The sequence below is a fragment of the Anabas testudineus genome, chromosome 2, assembly GCF_900324465.2.
Source record: "Anabas testudineus chromosome 2, fAnaTes1.2, whole genome shotgun sequence".
NCBI lineage: Eukaryota > Metazoa > Chordata > Actinopteri > Anabantiformes > Anabantidae > Anabas > Anabas testudineus.
This window is the reverse complement of record NC_046611.1, coordinates 17,166,832-17,189,028: the sequence shown is the minus strand read 5'-3', so window position 1 is coordinate 17,189,028 and position 22,197 is coordinate 17,166,832. Positions and strand designations below refer to the sequence as shown.

Here is a 22,197-nt window from a genome sequence, read left to right as displayed (position 1 = left end):
TCACAGAATGAGTCTAAATTCACCTGTTTAATGTAAACCAGTGGGAATCACATATGTGCACAGAAAACTATGAAAAACGATCGGATTAATGTTCATTTGGCTGAAAACTAAAAAAGACTGTCTGATCTGTTATCATAGTCATGCTCAGGTACTGGAAGTAGTAGAACTTTAACTTTGGCTTTAACTAAAAACTGTCAGTTTCAAAGTGACTGTCAGTCTTCACCAGTAGTGTTTACAGTTGATAAAACACTTTCTTATGCACCTGAAGACATTAACGTTTAGTATTTTGCCAGTTACAGCCAGGTTAGCAGAGTTGTGTGAATTATATTAGTAAAGTGCAGAGGTTACATCAGCAAACTGAGAGATGAACTGAGAAGCTACGTGTGACGTAACATCTGGTGTTTACCTGCTCTCTCTCTGCGTGCCTTCTTTCCTCCTCACGGCGGAGCTGCTCCATCTCTTCATACCTCCTCCTCTGCTCTCGCTCCTGCTGCTTCCTCAGCTCTCGCTCCCGGCGCTGTTGCTGTGGGCGGAAAACATTTTACACAACAACGCTTTATCTGTGTGTGTGTGTGTGTGTGTGTGTGTGTGCACATCAGGTGTGTTTCCCTGACATTTCGATAAGCTGAGGTGCTAACATCACAGGTGTGGTGGGACTTTGCAATGAAGACATTTTATAATCAAAGGTTTTTCACACCTTAAAACAACCACAGGCTGAAACTGGCACACAGCTGCTCTCATTTAGTTTTTTAGTTTTTAATACTGTGCTACCATACCGTACTTCATCTACCAAAGTAATAACACATCAAAGCTACCTCCTCCAGCCGCCGCCTCTGTTCTTTCTGCTCCTCGATTCGTTTCTGCCTCTCAGCCAGTAGTTGGCGCTTGTGTTCCTCATTCTGCTGCTGCTCCAGCTGTTGACGCCGGATCAGCTCCGAACGCTCCTTATTGGCCAGCTGCAGACGCAGAAAGTCCCGCCTCAGAGTGGACTCTCCGGGAATGTTGATGATGGAACTGGAAGAAGACCAGTCGTGGGAAAATCAGCCATTTGATTACAACATAACCGTTTCATTATGTAACAGAGGTTCTAATGTAACATTCAACGCAGCTAAAGCAGTAACTGTGGCTGCAGCAGTGCTACTAGAAACCTAGTAGTTACTGCTATTAGTAGCAGTAATTATAGCAGTACTAATACTGTAGTAACATTGCTGTTGCTAGTAGTAGCGACAGTAGCAGTAAACGCAGTAGAAGTACCAGTAGAATTAGAGATGCAAATGCAGTAGTAGCTGTAACAGAGCTTTCTAAAGTGGCATTAGAAGTGGTAGTAGTAGTTTCACTAGAGGCAGAAATGCTTGTTACTGCTGAACTAAGTTGAAGTAGCAGTTGTAGTAGCATTAGCAGTAGTATTGGTTGCAGTTCTGATACTACAGTAGTACAGTACTACCAGCAGTAGTAGTCATACCTGGACTCTCCAACGTCCCTCTCCTCATCCTCTTCCTCACTGCCACTGTACTCGTACTCTGTCTCGTCTGGAGGATACAAACACGTTCAGGTTAGCTTCCATGTGTTTTACTGTGCTGTGTTGATGAGCAGTGGGGGGGTGCCTACTCACCCCTCTCCCCCCTCCTCTTCTTGGTGCGGTCGATGTGGTCCTTCAGCTGGATGCGGACCTGCCGCTCGTTGGGAAGGTCCCTGATGAACGGATGTTTGAGGAGCTGCTCTGTGCTCGGCCTCTGGCTGTGACTCTTCACCAAACAGCTCTCGATGAAGGACTGGAACTTCTTCGACCTGGATGCACAAGGTAGACAAACGACCAGTGGTCACTCAGACCCTTTACTGAAATAAACTAACCATGCCACAATAAAAAACCACTGCATTCTACTTCTACTTTAGAAAAAGCACTTCATTATTACCAGCAACTTTAGGGAAACTAGTGATGTGACCCCTGTCCTGCTTGTTGTCCAACTGTTCCTACCTAACCTATACCTGCTGATCACCTGGATCAGGTGTGTTCAGCCAAGCAGAAGCTGGAAGATACTAATTCTCTTTGTCTTTTCTCGCTCCACACTCAAGAAGGTATTTTCCAGTTTTGGATTGACACCTGATCCAAGTAATCTGTAGTGGGTAGGGCGGGGCATAACAATTATTGAAAATAATAAAAAATATAATTATTATGATTATTTCCTACTGCCAAGATACTGATGAGGCTGTGTTGTTGTTTTTCACCAGTGTTTTTATTTTCTCTCTAAAGTATTTAAGATGTCTATGCATACAATTCTACAAACATCCAGTTTGAGCTCAGCTTAATCCCCTTAAACTGAACCTTTGTGTGTAACGGTGTGTGAGATTGTGTAGGTTCCTGCTAATCAGTTCACTGCAGTACATATGAACACTGAGGAGGCATAAGAACCACAGAACTGTGCAGGTGCATAGCAAATATTCATCCCTCTGTGTGTGTATTTGTGACTCCATAATTATTTGTGTGTCTTTTAGCACACAGTGACTCACCACTTCTTAGACTTGAGTCTGGGGGCAGGATTTCTGGGGATGAGGAAGAGTGCTCTCATTGGATGCATGTCACAAAGAGCTGAGGGGGCGAGAATGGAACAGAGGAAAAGTAGAGGGCAGTAGACAAGAAAAAAAAAAGAGGAGAGAATTAAGGCAGATGGGGCAAGAGGGAGAGAAAAAAGAGGAAATGAAAGGGAACAAGGAAAGGGAATAAAACGAAAAACAGGCAAAAAAACAAAATGAAACAAGACAACATGAGACAAAGGAAGGAGCACAAAAAGAGAGGTTGAAACATGAAGGAAAGATAAAGAAGCAAAAGAAGATGAGAAAAGACGAGATGAGACAACATGGACATGACAAGAGAAAAGGAAAATGAGGAGATAAGAAATGAAGAAAGGAAGCAGAGAAAGGTAAGAGACAGGAAGGAGTAAAGAACGCGATAGAAGAAACAAAAAACGAAGGAAAGGAAGAGACATGAGAAAAGAGTAAAGAAAAGAAAAACAAAGAGACAAGAATGCAAAGAGAAGAGCGGAGTGGAAGAGGAAAGGAACAAAACAGAAATAGATTTAGACTTTTCAGTTGCAGACAAACTGTAATCTGTGTCCACTGATAACAGTGCGATCAGTGATGTTTCACACTTACGTGGTGCTCCCTCTGCCATCTCTATAGCTGTGATACCGAGCGACCACAGATCACTCTGCAGAAAGAGTGAGAGAGAAACGGGAAACTGAAAACTTTCACATCCACAGAACGATTTAACACATCATGTTTTTGGGAGGCTGGTCCACTGGTTAGTGTACTTGTTAAGTGATAAAAATACAGAGACAAAAATGACCCATCTGTCGGTGCTACTGTAGATTTACGGCCTCATTCTAACATTTGATCAACTTTATCTCTCTGCTCGTTTTTGTAATTTCATTTATCTGCATATATCAGCCTGCAAACTGCTATTTAAAGTTGACGGTAGTGTTGTACGGTGAACTGAAGCTCCAGAGAGTGGAAGTTAATGGCGTCCTAACAGTGCGGAGCTCGTCCTCCAGGGGCTGTAGCTACAGGGATTCCTCCTGTCCCCATTACTGCACAGCTTTAATACAGCGATGGCTGCAGGAGACTGTGTGAACATTGCTGGTTTAGTGGGTTTTGTTGCTGTTTCTGTGAGAAAACACAATAAATGTCTCCCAAAAAATGCAACACATATGATCACTTTATAGATTTTTGTAAAGGTCAGTTGGTGTTGCTTGTAGACAGCTACAAGCATTTTGCCTTATTTACTGATGAGTTATTGGATTTTGGGAGTTCTACAAAGGCTATCTAAGAAGAAAAAGCAGCAGAAACTGTATTTACACGAAAGAACAAGTACAAATGTTATGATTTCTTTGTGTGGTGAGCAAACGGGAGCACGACAGACCACAAGTGACTGAAGGAGAACAAAGAAATATCTAAAGGCTAGAATTAAACCTGTAGATATTTTTGATTTTAAAATAAAGTTCGATTACTCACTGTGATGTTATATTCTACTATTATTCTACTTTTTTATATAGAAATATGCTCTGCACCTAAAAATGCTCAGTTTGTATGTAATGTAATTTGTTAAGCTACCTGCCTAATTATGCTTTACAATCTTCTACTATGAGCTGCAGCAACCTTTACTTACTGTGTGTGAGTATGTTTAGAGTCATCTGATTCAGATTCTCCATAATAACATAACCACCTCTACAAACAACTTTCCAGTAATAAATGGCTGCTGTTTTATATTATGTTAAATATTTTCAGGAGATTAAATGAATTGGTTGCTTCCATCTGAGCATGCTCAGTTGAGTGTGGCAACCTGACGGGCGGGTGTCCATGCAGTTTATATGACATGTATGCACACATATGTGCTTGGTTAGAGTTGTTGTTGCCATGCTAATCTACTCTGTTTAATTTTTTTAGTCTTAGCCCTGAACTAATCTTTAAACACCCTTCTCATTGTGACGACCGGCTAAAATTTCCTTACTTTTTAAAAATGTTACACATTCATGCTGGTCCTAGCAATGAAAGCCTTGCAAACACACACACACACACACACACACACACACACACACAGACGTCAGGTTTACCTTGAAGTCGTATGTGGCTTCGGGGTTCTCATCACAGGCGATGACCTCCGGAGCCATCCAGTATGGCGTCCCAATAAAAGTGTTCCTCCGTCCCACTGTACGGTCCAACTGAGCGCTCACACCAAAGTCCACTGCACAAACAAAAATCGTTTTAGTAAATTATTCAATATTATTAAAAGTAAATGTATTGTATGTGTGTGTCCTCTCACCGAGTTTAACCTCTGCATTCTCGGTCAGCAACACGTTCTGGCCTTTGATATCCCTGTGAATGACCTTGTGCTGATGGAGATGGGTCAGACCCTGGACACAAATGATGCATGACTGAATTTAGGTGTTTGCAGTGTTTTAATACTAATGTTTAGTTTTTAAAATAAGATGTACTGTAGTACAAGTACAGTACAGTAGATGTTTTGGGTATTTTGATGTTGGTGTTTACTTTCATTTCAGTTTCAGTTCTCACCCTGAGGATCTCTCTGCAAATGTATGCAATCCACTCCTCCTTCAGAGAGTTCCCTTTGGTGTTTTTGATCAGATCCGTAACCGAGCCGGCCCCGCAGAACTCCATCACCAGCTGCATACATCACAAACAGTCACTGCACTCATTTGCATACGGCTTCACGTCCACTTTTAATCTAACTCCTTTGAAATTACAGACTCTTGATGAGCCGTCTGTAATCTAATCCACAGGAACATTTTGTCCTCTGTGGTTCGTCTGCTCAATAAATTCATTTTTAATTTAAAAAAGACTAATTCCACTATTACTGTACTCCACTACTTTGCATTTATTCGTTTACCACTAGTTACTGGCTACTTTTTAGAATCTGATTAATAAACAAAATACAGTATAATCATAAGACCTGCACCATGCAAAGTACATGATCTGTTCTTACTTCTTACACTGATTACCACTAAATTTAACATGCACTTTTGAAGTAGGACATTTTATTTCAAGATTCAAGATTCAAAAAACGTTATTAATCCCAGAGGGATACAGTTTCGCCTTTTCTTACAGCTGCAATACTAAAAACTGAATATATATACACAGAATATCAAAAGATGGATGAAATGGTCATTAATAATAACAAATTTGTGCAGTTCCTTGCCTTCCGCTCAAAGAATTCAACATCACATTAACATTTAATATGTGTAGGGGGTGTGTTCAAACTAAATGATGCTGTCTTTTCAGCTTAAAAATGTCTTGACGAATATGACGCATGATTATATGTCTTTTTAAAAACAGCTCAGTACTGTAGCTACTGGGATAAAGGTCTGATTCTACATTACTGATTTTCCACTGTGTGATGAACTGTAACGTACCCAGAGCTGGTCATCCATCCCAGGAGGGTTCTTCTTTATGAAGGCTCCATAGTAGGTCGCAATGTTCCTGTGGTGGCTGTACTTCTTCAACATGTTGATCTCTGCTTTAATCTCCTCCTCCTCATCCTAAACCACACAAACACACAATGTAGATACAAAATTTCTATGCTCAGTGAAATAAAAAAAAAAAGGGTAAGAAAGAAACCCCTACAGCAGAGTCTGGTGATGACAAACTGCTGCTCAAGTGCCCTCAAGCAAAGTCACTTGTGCTTAAGATGTGTGTGAATCTGATGCGATTGATCACAGTTTTGTGTTGTGTGTTTGTTACTTACTCCTGTGACGTCCATAACCTTGATGGCTGCAAGTTGGCCTGTTTTGACATGGCGACCCTGAAAGGCACAGAGAAAAACATTTAAGATTATTGTCTGATGGGAAATTAAAGATTATTTTTTATTGATTGCTGCAGTACAACGATAAATGTATCCGTATTTGTTTAGGTGTGTGGACATGTGTGCGTCGCTACGTACAAAAATCATCACTTCAGGCACTGTTTTATTGTTTTGATTGCGAGTGGTTTTAATAGCTCTTTCTAGCTGAAAATCAACCAGATCATATGTATGCAAGCATATATTATTGACACGTGAGACATTTGAGAATTGCTTCTCATCAGACTTGAAGAACTGACAGAGTTCAAACAATCTCAGGACCCACCACTGTATTTAGAAGCTTGTGGAAATGGCAGCTGCATCTCTGCAGTGGGTTGACATAATTCTGCCACATTCAATCTAAAACATGTCAAATTTAGGTCTCTGGATGTCTTACAGTTCTGCTGCATATGAATTGCCTGTAACAACGTTAGATAAAAAGATATTTCCTTGCTGCTTTTATATGAGTGCTGAATATGTTTAAAAGAAAAAGAGAATTATCTTTTAGACTATGGTGATGTCAAAAAACATTCTGCACTACTGAGTTGCACCATAAACCAAATGAAAGTACAGCTTCTCTTTAATATATAGGGACAACACGCATCAATACATCTTTTGTTTCTGTGTTAGACATTCTCAGAAGCAAATGCAGATGCAAATAAATGTTTTTGGTAGGTAAATGCACAAATGGACAGGTAGCGACAGTTGACAGTAAAATTGATTTGCAATGACAAACTGAATAAACCTAATTTTTCTGTGTTTAGATTTTTAATGTTTGAGTCATTTTTGTCAGTGTTTGGAGCTTCATCTAAACTGAGCAGCTGGGAAAAGACTTTACACATTAGTTATTGTTTTGGGAGCTGCAAATGTTTACATCATCCATCAACAAAGATAGTTGTATGATTTTAAATTACTATGACTCTCATTTGACAATACAGCATTGCAGTAGCAAGAAAAAGTGAGTGAACCAATTGCAAATTCCTGGTTAGAAATATTGTGTTTGTTGATGTTTGTGACTTCAGGTCACATTTAATGGCCAAAATATAGAGAACAAGGAAATGCAAATAGTTCAATTGCTTTTTCTCTTACAATGGAAAAGTTTTCCCTGTCATAACAGGAAATAGGATGTTGACACGAACACAATTTATTAGGCAGAAACTGGTCAGTTCAGTAACAGTAACAGCTATGTTCCTATTTACGTTAAAAACAGATGGAGCTTTGCAAATTGTTTCCTTATAGAGAGCTACTCAGGTGCATTAAATTCTTCATTTCTATTTATTTCTTAAATTAAATTAAACTGTAATGTGCCTTTCTTAGAATCCAATGACCTAAAAACAGCAATGATTTGAACTATTTATTTCAATAATAGAATTCTTCTCATTCACTGTCCTGTGACTCTTTGGAAGGATCTGGACCCATAGATTGGAAACCAGTGCCCTACCGAGGATAAAACTGTACCTCGAGAAGCTGCACTGTTAAAAACACAAGTCTAACTTTTAAGTGAGAAAGAGGAAACTTTATCCTCATCACCACCTCCAGCCCCACACCACTCCATCACACACAGAGACACACACCATTTCCTCGTGGTAACTTAGCAACAGACCTGGCAGGTTGTCTGGTGAGGGCAACGAATGTTTGGTTGGAAGAGGCAAAGTGATGGTACTGCATGTGTGTGCGTTTGTGTGCAAGTGTGTGTTAGGAGGAAGCGATATTTCACACTCTGGGTCACTTGCAGAGTTGCACAGTCTCACACACACACACACACACACACACACACACACACACACACACACACACACACACACACACACACACACACACACACACACAGTGTCTTGGTTACTCAGTGTTGCATCAGACACTGAATGTATCTGACAGGCCGAAAACCACCTCAGAGTACGGAAAGTCTCTTGTTCTCTTTCACCTCTTTCTGTCTGTCTCTTGTTGTGTCTCTCATCTTTTTGTCTTATATCCAATATTCTACACAATATTCCTGTTTTAGTATCAGATTAGTCAATCAAGGAGGCATAAAGTCAAGATGTGACCGTCCAAAAGACAAAAAGAGACCTCAGCCATTCAAAGCTTTCCATTTGTTACAACAGGTGATGCATAAGTTACCAGGGAGTTACCAAGTTCACTGCTTCAATAGAGAATGTGCAATCAGAGCGTTCAGAATGAAAGCACAACTGGAAGCATTCATGGTTAATGGGAGGTGTCAGGAAACAGAGTGAGCAGATGAGCTACATTACATCTGCACTAACTGCTGTTCCACTAGCTTCTCTAACTTAATGCAATCCCCCCCCCTTAAAACTATGTTAATTAACAATTAAGAAGTTAAAAACATTACAGATGGCAGGGTTTTACTAACTAGACAGATTGTGTTTTCAGTGTTGCTGTACTCTCTGTTACCTCTGCTAAAACCATGGATTGATGGCTGAACACGTACCATGCACACCTGAGAAGTCAGGTGACCAATGGGCCTGTGCCTCTGCACAAAATAACATGTTTCTTGTTTGAGGGATGCAGGGGTCAGTTAAAGACACAAAACTATCAAAATATGTAAACAAACAAACAAAAAAAGATGCAAAGGCCTCATTTCAACCAAAGGGGCTTTTCCCCAGGACTGAGAATCTTGTTTGGATCTTAGTTCCTCTACCTGTGGTGCCATCAGAGGAACCTGGTCAGGGGGTGGTATTTTCTGAAGGATCAAGGGCTCTCAGGGTGGGGCCTGCAGAGCCGAATGTTGCTAATTAGTCAGATACTATGCAGCATTCTTCAAAACCAGCTGAGCAAGAAACTAGTTTTGTTTTGCTTGCTATAATAAGGCAGTAATTGCCCTATAGATTGTCTCACTGTAATCATCATTTGAGAATGATTAAAGATACTGTAATGGAGAGTGAGCATCAGGAGTGGCGTGAGTTGGAAGAACAGGGTAATTGCTTAATCTTCCCAGGGGTTTGTCCCTGCTATGGAAATGCAAATGACATTGCACTAGAGGGACTTTTACTAGAGGGAAGGTTCCTGAAAGTACCAGGAACTATAAGGTGGAAATAAAACCTAAACCTACAAAAAACTCCCTCTGTCTGAGGAGCCTTTAGAGGTGGTTCCCATGTCCGTGCTAAGAGGCCCATTTTCGTACAATCTGTCCATGACTGTGACCTTTGCTTTCGAAACAAGATCTATAGCCATGCTGCTGCTGCAGTCTTACTAAGTGTTTTCCAGGGCTTACTGTCAAGTCCTAAAGATTCTTGGGGTTCCTGGGATATTGTGTATTATATATGCAAAGCTACTGTGCAACCTGTGCTTCTTGGATCACAGGTTAAGTGTGTGAAGTGTTGCTGTGACTGCAGGACAAATGGCAGCGATCCACCCCAATGAAGCAATAAAGGGTGAAGAAGATAAAACAGAGGAGATGATTGGAAGAGATAACGTCTAAGGCAGGCTTTGTTTTGCTATCTCTCTTCCTCCGACATTGATGGCCGGCCAAACAATCTCCCAAAGGTGACACCAGGCTCCCAGTGTGTGTTTGTGTGTGTGTGTTTGTGTGAGCGAGATTATGGCAGAATCATGATGGCATGAGGAAGCTGTATTAAATCTCACACACATACACGCACGAACACACGCACATGCAGCAAGGGAGAGATAAAGATAGCGACAGAGCAAGAACAGAGGGAGGTGGCAGGTGAGGAGGAGGATGACTGGAGATGGAAAAGGGCAGACTATCCTTTTGAGGCAGCCTGAGGCGTAAAAACACATCTTAGGTTCCGCGTTCAGACAAGTCTCACATTCCTAACACGAACACAAGTCCTGACACATTACGACGAGACAGAAACAAACGGAGAGAGGCAAGATACAAACTCAGTCTCCATCCCTACACGTAAAACATGTAGAAGTCTGTGGAAAAAGCAAATGCTGATCCACTTTGTTGATATATTATTGTGACAAAGTGGCTGTTGCGGATTGCAGTGGTTTGAGTCATCTTTAAGCTGAACACAGACAGCCACTGTGTCCAGAGATATCTAAACCATCACCTTTTTCAACTGGCATTATGATTTTTTGGCAATAAAAAAATGACTGAATATCAGGAATAGAGGTCACAGCGTTCCCAGGGATTTTCACCATAACGCTCCCTTCTTTTTAGGTTAAAGATGATCCAGATTTTTAGTATGCACATGCTTGCATGACTGTGTGTTAGCAAACAGAGGACTGAACAGTAGTACAGGTATGTACTGAAACAAATATAAAAAGCAACTCATTTTCACTGCTTTGCAACTTACATTCCACTGTCAAATGCACGGATAAAAGTAGCGTGACAGGTCACAGGTGCATTTGTTTCTTCCGGTTGTTTCTCAGCTTTAACATGAGTACAGTATCTGCAGGTCATGCAAAGTCTTGTAAAGCTTGAAATTCTGGTGGTGTGTCAGTATTCAGTAGGTATTAAACCTTTCAAAATGAATTACATTTAAGTCACTACTGCTGCTGTAGTAGCTCATACTAGACAAAGAATGTATCAAAATGAACTTAAATGTGACCTGTGTGCTTCAGCAGACAAGCGTGAAACAGTTTAGATGACAGCAGCTCTGAGTCTAAAGCCATGATTCTCTGCCACACAATGGTGGATTGATCTCTTCAGGTCCGGTGTGAGTCGCTGCCCCCAGTGAAGGAGTCGACCAGTAATGTGGGTTTTGGATTGAAATGATTTGGATAAACGGGGAGCTGAACTGGAAGACATAGCTCTCACTTTAACAGTAGATCTTTGTCTCAACCCACATCAGTCTTGGCAATGTGGTCAAGCAAGTCAGGTCCGCTTAAGTGAAACTGCTGCCTGAAGTGGGCATAGATTTTTATCTGGCTGATTCAGGAAGTTACAGAAAATCTCTGATGCTGCAACTGTAAAGCTGCTGAATGAGACACGCAGGCCTATATCTCCAAACCAGAGAGAAGAGCAACAGGTGTTGAGACAGGCCTGATGTTACAAATAACGTCCAACAGTTTCAGTGAAGTTTCTGTACGTCAAACAGCCAAAACAACATATACTCATAGCTGCATGCAAATAATTTCTCTTCCCATCAACTGCATGCAGTAACAGCCTCAGGTCAGCACTGCAAACATGGTCAGACGCAAGAGAACAGATAAGTCGATGTGTTTTCAAGAGGACTTAAAGCACTTGAAAAGTGCAATAATCATTTTCATTTTTCTGCAGTTGTGTGTTTAAAATCAAACTGCATTGTCAATAACATATGCCTGCCTTTTTAGAAAATGAACGAGATAAATTGTGTTTATTATTTATTAGATATTCCTGGGAAGTAAAAAAAGAGAACATTTAAGCCTAGTACGCAAAAGGCTGTGACGTCAGAACACCAGATTCAGAGCAGGTTTTTAAATGGAGCAGTAAATTTGCATTCTGAGCTAAATCAAACATTTTTGTTTACGTTGTGTGTTTGCAGCTGATTTAGAATAAAAATCCCGCAGCTCCCAAGGAATCTGATGAAAAGAAGACACAATCGTAGGAGGCGGTATCGTTGGGAGTGCCTTTAAACCAGATATATGCGTTGTAGTTCAATCTAAATGACTATAGCGGAGAAATCTACTTTCAGTGTAGTTGTGACAAGTGAACACTGTATAGATGTGTCATTCTGTCATTATATACCCATTATGTTATCATGTTTACATTCCTCAGAGGAGCATGAACCATTGCTGCTTCTTATATTCATCATCCAGTGTTTAAATGGTTATTATATGTCACATATCTTCTCCTTTCCAGCAGTTAGAGGTAAAATTAGAGGACAAAATTAGTTCTGATATTTACAGGGATACAGCTCACAGGTTGAAAGAGCCCCTCTGTGGTTCAATCAATACACTGTAACAAACCGGATTAACTCCACTTGATTAATCAAGTCCAATAAAAAACTCAGCCTTTTTTTTTAATCCTGCCTCCGAGCTTTTTCACCCCTGAAACACTGAAACATGTACGATCAAAGTTTGATTCACTAAAGCTGCAACTGTGCTGCTCAACAAGACACCTAGACTCCTGGAAATCGACAGATAAAATATCAACTCCAAGTGTATTTTTTAGACTTTCGTGCTGTCTATTAACTGAAAATATTCTGCTATCATCCAGATATTAATATTTTTCACAAACCTGATGGTAGAAAAACAATTTGAAAGCAAATTGAAATTTGCTCTGGGTAAAAGAAAGTCACAGAATTAGCAGGTAACTCAGTATTTTCACTCCACTACTTTGATTTAAGGTCGTTGTTATGATGTTTCCTGGACAGAAGGTTATAAATTGGCAGAAATTATAGGGGCAAATCTATTAGCAAATTCACAGCAGGTAGGCTAATATACAACCATGAATTCTATTTTTATCTTTTCTGTTCTTAAATTTGTGTCTTTCATAACACAATTAATTAAAGAATAGTTCTCCTATCAGCATGGATGGATATGATAATCTCCTTCTTTTCAGCTGTTTATGGTGTTTTTTACGTCTACGGTAGGTTCTCAAATAGCTTTATCACTTTAGGGTTTTTTTTTTTTTCTAGTTGTATATTTTGTGGGTATTCAATGCCTCTTGTTGATAGTCATGTCATTTTTGTCTCTCAGGATTCATTTTGTTTCTATTCTAGGAAATCTTATGTCTTTTTAGTCATTTTATATCTTCTATCTTTTTCGTTTTGTGTCTGTTTGCGGTCATTTAGCATTAACTGAAATCTATGCCTTTAAAACAAGATATTTCTATTTCAATGGTGATAAATACCTCTACCCTATGGTTTCCTACTTCTGTGGATTACATTCCTGTTGGACTAGGTGGTGCATGTACATTTTGTCTGGGGATAGTGTTTCGAAAAAGCCGGATTTAACTGCGGCTGTTATCTCCAGAGGTATTTTAACACCTGCAGAGCAGCACGCTTTCACTCATATGTTTGGTTAGCAAGCAACTGCATCTCTGTCTTACAATATTATGTCCAATTTCCTTTCAGGAAATTCCAAGTAGAAACTACTGATTTATTTCATATTATTGCTCAGGGCTTTTCCATAATATCACATTTAAGCATTTGGCAAGGACCAGTAGTTTGATTTTTGCTGCAGTTTGTCTCATTTTCTCCATGTAGCGTTATTCTGTTTCCACACCATACGAGCTGCAATTCAACCTGCTCATATACTTTCATGATTTATATAGTAAGGATCCATCATTAACAAGATATTGTTAATCATTTGTCAGATATTAGCTCTTTTTTTCATTATCTGTAAATGACCTTATCCCACATGCAGAAAATATTTAATTCATTAAGCCATATGTGCAACAAAGATCACTGCATACAAACACACTGCATGTGGTCAGGAGATCACAGCATTAACATTTGTTTGCAGTTTCTTTACCGTTGGATGGAGTCAGATGTGCATTTCAGGTGTATTGCTGCTGGTGCTGGAGATCGTAATTGTAGTATTGATCCGTAAGGTTTCAATGAGCCCACCAGAGTGTATCTTTATATGAAGATGTTTCTTGCAGTATGTGTTATTATTTTATAGTTCAATATCTTAATTTACTCCACAGCTTGTGTTATTTTGTTCTATCAATAATTTCCATAAAAGGAGGCGTCACCGTGTAGAAAGAGCAGATCGATACAGAACATCTAGCAGACAGAGGGAATTTGTTATAGCTCTGCATGTCTATGTGTATCAGCAGGCGTGTGAGTGTGTTAATTGCTTTCAAAGTGAAGAGAACAAGAGAGAACAAACACACACACACACACACACACACACACAAACACACACACACACACACACACACACACACACACACACACAGTCTCTCTGCAGTGTTGTTACAGTCTGCGTGGGCGTCTTCCGCTGCCTGACAAAGGAGAAAGTCAGTAACTTCAGTTTTGGTCAAAAATTAGATGTTGTCGATTCTAGGAGCTCATTTTGGAATCAGGAGGAGAAGAGGATGACTCACTAATACGTCAAATCATGAATCAAATGAGCAGCAGACACACTGCAGACCAAAACACATCATTTTTATCCCTGAAACGCCTGATTGCTCCATAACCAGAGCTCTCTAATAATCCCTAAATACCTACTGTATATTGCTTAATTGTATTTTATTAATGAGTTGCTGTCTGAGTTTCATTAAGAATCTGTGTAAAGTAAATTGTCATCTAAGTCCAGCCCCTTAAAGACTACATATGTCTGCATGCACCAGAGTAAAGTGCAAAGTTGAATCTGTTTAGGAATTACACATGCGTAAGATTTAAGACCTAGATTTTTTAAGTTAACTAACACTAACAGTATTATGTGCAGTGTAGATGTTCCTGATGGTTACAGCTTTTCAGTCTGTGACCTCTAGAATGAAATGTTGAAGTTTTTCTGATTTTACACCAATATCAGCAAGACAAGGATATTTGTGACCCCTCTATAATGTAGAGGCCCTAAATGATGTTTTTGCCTTGCAAATGGATTTCAGTTTGGTCTTAATGTGGCAACACTGTGACTTGTTACTGTGCAGTTATTCTCAGAAACACATTAATTTGTCCTCCTACATCTTTAATCACTGTACTATTCAGCTGCCTGAGCAAATGTGTACTTTGTTGAACTGTTAATGTTATGCAACACAAGACTGTGGCCTCTTCTTTGATTCACTAAGTGCTGACAATAGTGGATCTCTTATCAAACTTTTTATCTCCCCTCAGTCTTTTTATTAGTAAAGCATTCAGTCAGTTTCTTCTTTTAGCTAAATGTCGGTTAACATGATCATCTGCTGCTGATTCATCAAAGTACACAGTCCACTCAACCACTGAGTGAACTGTGTACTTTTATAACAGGAACCAATAGAGTGGTAATTCTTCTGTAGGAGATCATTTCAATTTAAGAATTTCCCTGTTAAAGTTTAATTCATACTTTAAGCTGATCAAAATAAATGAACATTTCAAATGTTCATGCAGTAAACAGAAATAAAGTTGGCACTAAAACGTGGAATGAATTTAACAAACAGCCTTCAGCCTTAGGTTTCAAATGTTATAAAAGAAATCTAATAGTAAAAAAATAACCTAATAATGGATTCAAGGTTATGCAAATTAGATACATTACTTGAAAAATACTGAGAAATTAGAGAGCAATATGCACATGTACACAGACAGATTTTGAAGTCTTACCTTGTAGACCTGCCCATAGGTGCCATTTCCAACAAGCTCCACCAGCTCAAAGATACCAGCTGGGTCCTGAGAGAAAGAGAGGGAGAGGAGTGAATGAAGAGACGACTCAAATATGGGAATATAACTAACTAACACAGTGTGACACAGGATAGATGTACATAAAGTATGTGGAATTAAAGCTTCACACACACACACACACACACACACACACACACAATGAAAGATTGACCACATGCCTGTGGTATAAACTTGTAAAAAGCTTAAATGCACTTTAATTATATTAGCCATCAGCAAAAAGAACTCAGTTATTCACTCTAACTGGTGCCTTTAAACAACTCCAAACCCTCTACCCTCACCTGTACACCTAGTATTTAGCATAAGATAAATCTATATGCTGACGATATACTCTTTTTTTTAGGTTAGGTTTTAGGTTAAGTATGTAAGCAGATTTATTGGCCATCTAACCACTAGCATACAGTAGTCCTACAGAGTGCAAAAGTAAGTGACTGACAAGTGGCTATTGTGTGCTGGTTTGTTACCCTGACAATTAAAAGTCAGTTATTATTGAACAAAGGACACTGCAGTCATTACAGAAATATTCAAACTTCCCTTTCTGCACATTTTACTGCAATGTAAATGTTTAAAATTATTAAATGCAATTATTCCATTCAAATTACACACAATAACCCTTAATAATGAATTGAAAACATCCAAAACATTTCAGACTAATTAAAAATCAAAAACCTAAATCTGTGCTCTATTTAGACCCGTGATTATGGACTTTGTAAAGCACATTTGGCAGTTATTACAGCTCTGAATCTTCTCAGCTTAGTCTCTACAAGCTTCTCACGTGTGGATTTAAGCAGCTTATCCCATTCTTCCTGACAGATCCTCTCAAGCTCCATCAGATTACATGGGAAGTGTCAACTGCCATCTTCAAGTCTCTCCACAGATGTTCTACTGAGTTTAACTTTAGGCTTTGGCTGGGCAACTCATGGACGGTCAGTGATGTGTTCTGCAGCCACTCTAGTGTTATTGTTGCTGTTTGCATTGGATCATAGTCATTCTGAAACGGTATCCATCACCCCAGTCTAAGGTCTCATGTTCTGCTGGGCAGATCTGATTCAAGATGTATATGACTGCATTCATCCTTCCTTTACTTCTGACAGGGTCTCTGTGCCTGCTGCTGAGAAGCCCCCTCCATAGCAAGATGTTGCCACCACCATGCTTCACCATAGGGATGGTATTAACCAGATGCTGAGCAGTGCCTGGTGTTCAGACATAGTACTTTTCTGCCAAAACGCTTAAGTTTAGTATCTTTAAAGAACTCAGGGTCCTTTAAATGTTGTTTGGCAAACTCCAGACAGACTGTGGCTTCCTTCTAACCACTCAACCATTAAAGCCTGATTGATGGTTCTCCCATCTTTGCACATAACTGAAAGTCTGTTTAAATTTACTGTTGGACTATGGGGTCACCTTCTCGGCCAAAGTGTTTTTTGTCCAGTTACTCAGTTTGGCTGAACAGCCAGCACCAGAGTTCTAGTGGTTGCAAAGTTCTGCCATTTCACCATTGTTGAGGCTTCTGTGCTTCTGGGAACACTCTTTATAGCTTTAGAAATGTTTTTTACCCTTGTTCTGATCTGTGCCTCACCAAATAAAATGTTATTTTGAAGGTCTACAGAGAGTTCTTTGTAACAAACTGGAAAATATCAAGTACAGAAGTTACTGGAATTATTATCTGTAAAATATCAATATTTAGTTTGTAATCCCTTGGACTACACATGGGTAGAAAAGGTATATTACCACCTTACTAAGTAATGTGTTAGGTCATCTTTATTTAAAAGATAATACATCTTCATGTTCAGAATAATTCCTTATAAAGCGTGTTTACAACGTCGGCCTACACTGACTGAAGAACATTTCTCTCAGGTAATAGGTTCAAAGTTAGACATCCAAAGGATGAGAGGAATCATCTACTATAAAACCACACCATCCCATCTTTGTTTTTTGTATAAATTACATATTTACAGAATATAGATTTTTGGACAGAGACTAGCTGTTTCCCTGTTAACAGATTAGTGGTTGTAGCTTCATATTTAACAAAGTGTACTGATCTTCTCATCTAAGTCAATGCATTAAGTTTAAAAACAAAAAGCAACTCTCTATAGCAGGTAAAATAATGCAAACATATCTGTTTGTACTGTTAATCTGGGCGCACTCTGTGACAGACAACAAGTTTAATCTCTGCTTGAGTTTAAGATCAATAAAACATCAATATGTAAAACAATCATTCATTCAGTCATTATGTATTGATGTGTAGTCTGCGAAGATTAACACACTGGCTGTGACAGAAGTGCATTGTATTTGATTGTGTATCGGTCTAAAGTCCTTCCAATAGATCCTTCAGAGAATGACCACTGACAAGGACCAAGAAAACTCTGAACAAGACTGTAGACAGATGAAACTCAGCAGGGAAATTCAAACACATTTACACACAGGTAAAACACCCGCGCAAGCAAAATGCACACAAACACACAAGAGGAGATAATCTTATCTTCAGGCTGATTTAAAAAAACAAAAACAATAAAGGTCCCAAACCACAGATCTCAATCTTTAAGCATATTTGTGTGTGTGGTAATAGCGTACTGTAGGTGTATGCATACAGTGGGCCACAGGAGTGCATTGAGACTATTACACTAGAGCCTCCTGAAGGGGATTAGCTCAAAAAGCAGCGCTCTTTTTCACTCAAGGTCAAACAGAGGCACGTCTAATCCTGAGAGACCGAGCCCGGGCGTGCACACACGTACACTTGTACAAGTCTGTTACAGCTTTTACCAACTGTGGGACCACACGCATTAGAAAAAACAACTGGCAAGAGAGAAAGCAGGATGATGGGAGCTGATGTAAACTTTAACCAAGGCTCACCTGAAACCAGCTTTCTTCCAGGTTTCTTCCTACTGATACAACCATATGGGTTTGAACCAAAACACTGTGTGAGTATTTGAAACATCCTCTCTTCATTAAAGCAGTTTTCATGTTATCAGTCCCAGCTCCATGCTACAGTACCTAATAACAGTATAAACTATAAGATACATACGTACTGCACGTATGTACATCACAGCCTCTTACTCAGGCAGTTTGCATAAAAGAAATCTGGAACTGTGTAATTTTTATAAACACAAAATAACTCTTGAGACTGAAACATTTTTACACTGTACACATTTAACTACACTATTAACTAGTAAAGATGTTTAAAATGTGGTTTTATGACCTGATCTCAATTAAAATGATCGGTTTGTGTCGTTTTTTCCCTTTTCTAGTTTACTTTTATTTGACAGACACATCACACATTGATAAATATCACTATATGACTCCCAGTAGGGTGCCTTTAATTTTGTCTTTCACCTTCATCTTTTCCCGTCTCCATTAGATTTGAACAATTTAAGCAACATTAGGCAAAGAAAACAAAGAGTAATCACTGTGGCAGCCACAGGTAAACAGAGCATACAACTGACACTATGGCGACTCTAAAGTAAACAACATGCAACAAGGTGTGACGTAACCTCACATTCCCTGTAGACACTTTCTTTGAACCTCACTTCATAAATGACACATTACATAGCAGTTCAGTTCTGGGAAGAGAAAGGGTCTATTAACACCCACACTCCAAAACCTAATCCAGTGCTTGTCATTTTACATCTTGAGGCCCCTATTGTTAAGGTTTGGTTATGTTTAGGAACTAAACACTTTGTTAGTGTATTAGAAAGATTACATCTAAAGGAACCAAAGAGATCTCCTGTTTCAAAGTCAAACCATTCACCCTGATCTCCAACAGTTAATATTTCAGAGACAGTAGAGGTCCTATTGAGCACACACACGGTTTTAATGTTAGAGAAGTAAAGACAATTTGGATAGTATGGCTTGGACTTTAGCTTAATGTTTTTTTTGTGCAGTCAGGTTGGGGTTAGTCAGCAAGTTTTACTGTTTGAAAGGAAAAAAATGCAAATGTTAAAATGTTGCATCGTGTTTCTGCTTTGAGCATCTGTCCCTTTGCAGCAGATCTTTGTAAAAAGGCATTTCGGACACTCTGGCTCATTTCCAAATTGATTTGTATCATATGAGTAAACTGTTTACAGCCTGCGAGACAACATGTCTGTTCCTGACCTGTTGGACTCTTGAGAAATCAGCAGTGAAGCTGTAACTGGAACAAGACATTTTCCTTTAAGATAACATTAACAGCATCTTCTTTTTCTTTCTTCTCAATGTCTGCTGTTTTATATGACAAATGGAAAAGGACAGGGAATAGCAAGATCATGACCTCCGTGTGTCTCTAACAGCCATTAACGCTGGCCCTGACAGCGCCATCAGAGGAATATAAACTCGCTCTGTCATTTGGTGGATGAAGACTTCAGCGCTAATGGGAGATACAGTGAGGAGGAGTAGGGGAGGCAAATAAGGAAGGTGACGATGGATAAAACATGAGGATCACTTGGGACATGATGGTCTGCTCAAACAGGAAGTGTGTGTGTGTGTTGGTGTGCTTGCGACAAGCTTTGCGTCACGATGAAATGTTTCCCCCCAGCTCTCTCTGCTCTGTCCTGAGTGACCTAATTTCCAGTTGTCATGCCACTGGGGGGGGGGAGCAAGGATCCTCATTTTCTCATGGAAATCTCTTTTAATCTGTCTCTGTTTCTCTGCCTGCCTGTCTGTGACCCCTGTGTTTCTGTACATCTCTACCGCCCCCCCCCCAGACATGCAGTCCCACCCTGCGATCATGTCCAGACTTGATTGTTGCTCTGCAGGTAAAGCTGTGTTGTGTAAGCAGCAGGCAAAAGGAGGAGAAAAGAGGAGCTGTGCAGAGTCACACACACTCACACACACACTCACACACACACACTCACACACACACTCACATCCTGTGGCATCTGGGCTTTAGTTCACCTGGAACTGAGCACATGTTAAATCCGAATAACAACTTTCAAGTTTGCATTTCTGTTAATGTATCATCGCTCTGTGTCTGCTACACACACACACACACACACACACACACACACACACACACACACGCACGCTCACATTCCTGCGCTGTCTCCTTTCTGCACACCTCCTATCCTATAGAGGTGGGGCGCGCACGTGTACGCGCACAGCCCCACAAACAGCCTCAGCGATGCAACGCTGCTGTCGCCACAACATCACGAAATGGCGGAACTCGCTGCTGTTGCGGATATCATCGCTTTTTATTCACGGTGAGTGTGTGAGAGTGTGTGTATGTGTGTGTGTGTGTGTGCGCGCGCGCGTGCACGTGTGCGTGCACCTGTAGCCTCTGTGGATGCGTGTCTAACTGCCTCTGAGCGTGTGAATGTGTGTGTGTGTGTGTGTGTGCTGCGAACCTGCCGGGCAGCAGGCAGCTTAACATCTGCCCCACATAGTACAGACACAGCAGCCTCTATGATGCCGTCTGACGCACGCGCACGAGGTTCGTGCACGCGCGCAGCAGCAGCAGCTCTGGGCCTCATTACATCACGTCCCAATTGTTATGAAAAAAACATCAACAAACAACAACAGGAGTGTCAGCGGGAAGCCACATGATCACACACACACACACACACACACACACACACTCTCTGATTTCCGACCTGATTTCCTCAATCACTGGCCGCTGTGCACGAGCACTCCAGCCCTCACACTCACACAGTCATAATCAGGCTTTAAATGCTGTCGTGCGTGCACGCGCGCGCGCACGCCACCGAGCGGGCGGCAGCTTCGGCCGAAGCAGAAGAAAACCAGGGAGACGCATCCTCGCGCGATGCAGAGGAGGGAGCGGGTGAGGATGGAAAGAAGAGGGGAGGACAGGAGGGGGGTGGGCAGGTGCTCAACAGCTCCACACGCACGCACACACACACACACACAGACAGAGACAGCACATGCACGTGCACACACGGAGAAGCATTTACCCGTAGGGCAGACAGGTCTATCTCGTCCAGACTCCGCGCAGGGGAGTCGCTCGCCATGGTTCTCTCGGTAGACACGGGACTCAAGATGGAAGCTTCCTCAACGACCATCGACCGAGAGGTGCAGAGCGGCGGGGATGAACACGCACTCACACTCCGCTAAAATAAATAAATCCCCCCACCCACCCCAAGAAAAATCCCCCAAAAAATGCTTGTGCAGGCGATGCTTCCCCCGAGAGGAGAAACGAGCGCTCCGGGAGGGAGAGAGGACGGAGGAGGGGGCGCAGGAGGGAGACGATGTGCGCGGAGCTCCAGGTGCTACATGCTGCACGGCGCCGCGAATCCGGTGAATCCGGTGCTACATGCCTCCACCTCGACTCCCGGTGTGGACAGAAGACAGGACTGTGGGTGACACACGCACGCAGCTAGAGGGAAAGACAGAAACCGAGACCGCAGGAGCGCACGGCGGCCGAGGCGCACTGAGACACAATCCGTCCGTCTGAGTGGAGCAGCAGCAGCAGCAGCAGCGCGCTTCCCGGGAGTGGCCTGTGAGGAGGCTGCGCTACGGACAGAGACGCCCACTATGTCACTTAGACACACACACACACACACACACGCACACGCCTCTAGTGTGAAAGGAGAAAGAGATTTACACAGCTGTGCGTTCCTGTACGACAAATCTGTGGTAATGAATCAAGATTCGGAGCCGCAGGTCACACTCACGTCCCCTGGAGCATTTTACTGT

General features: G+C 41.0%; 1 protein-coding gene across 4 annotated transcripts in view; it reads right to left on the bottom strand.

Moving 5' to 3' along the window:
* tnikb (TRAF2 and NCK interacting kinase b) overlaps positions 1–21,977 on the bottom strand; it is a 48,432-nt gene extending 26,455 nt beyond the window's left edge. For 2 of the 4 annotated variants that reach the window (XM_026363203.1, XM_026363206.1), the window contains exons 1-13: positions 21,456–21,977; positions 15,502–15,567; positions 6,257–6,313; positions 5,925–6,050; positions 5,068–5,178; positions 4,817–4,907; positions 4,608–4,738; positions 3,151–3,205; positions 2,509–2,587; positions 1,613–1,788; positions 1,463–1,529; positions 816–1,014; positions 407–523 (exon numbers count right to left, since the gene is read on the bottom strand). In XM_026363203.1, coding sequence (XP_026218988.1) covers positions 407–523; positions 816–1,014; positions 1,463–1,529; positions 1,613–1,788; positions 2,509–2,587; positions 3,151–3,205; positions 4,608–4,738; positions 4,817–4,907; positions 5,068–5,178; positions 5,925–6,050; positions 6,257–6,313; positions 15,502–15,567; positions 21,456–21,563 — 1,383 coding nt within the window. In that variant the 5' untranslated portion in view covers positions 21,564–21,977. The remainder of the gene's footprint in view (positions 1–406; positions 524–815; positions 1,015–1,462; positions 1,530–1,612; positions 1,789–2,508; positions 2,588–3,150; positions 3,206–4,607; positions 4,739–4,816; positions 4,908–5,067; positions 5,179–5,924; positions 6,051–6,256; positions 6,314–15,501; positions 15,568–21,455) is intronic. The other 2 variants (XM_026363204.1, XM_026363205.1) reach the window with 1 other exon arrangement.
* Between the last annotated feature and the right edge of the window lie 220 nt (positions 21,978–22,197).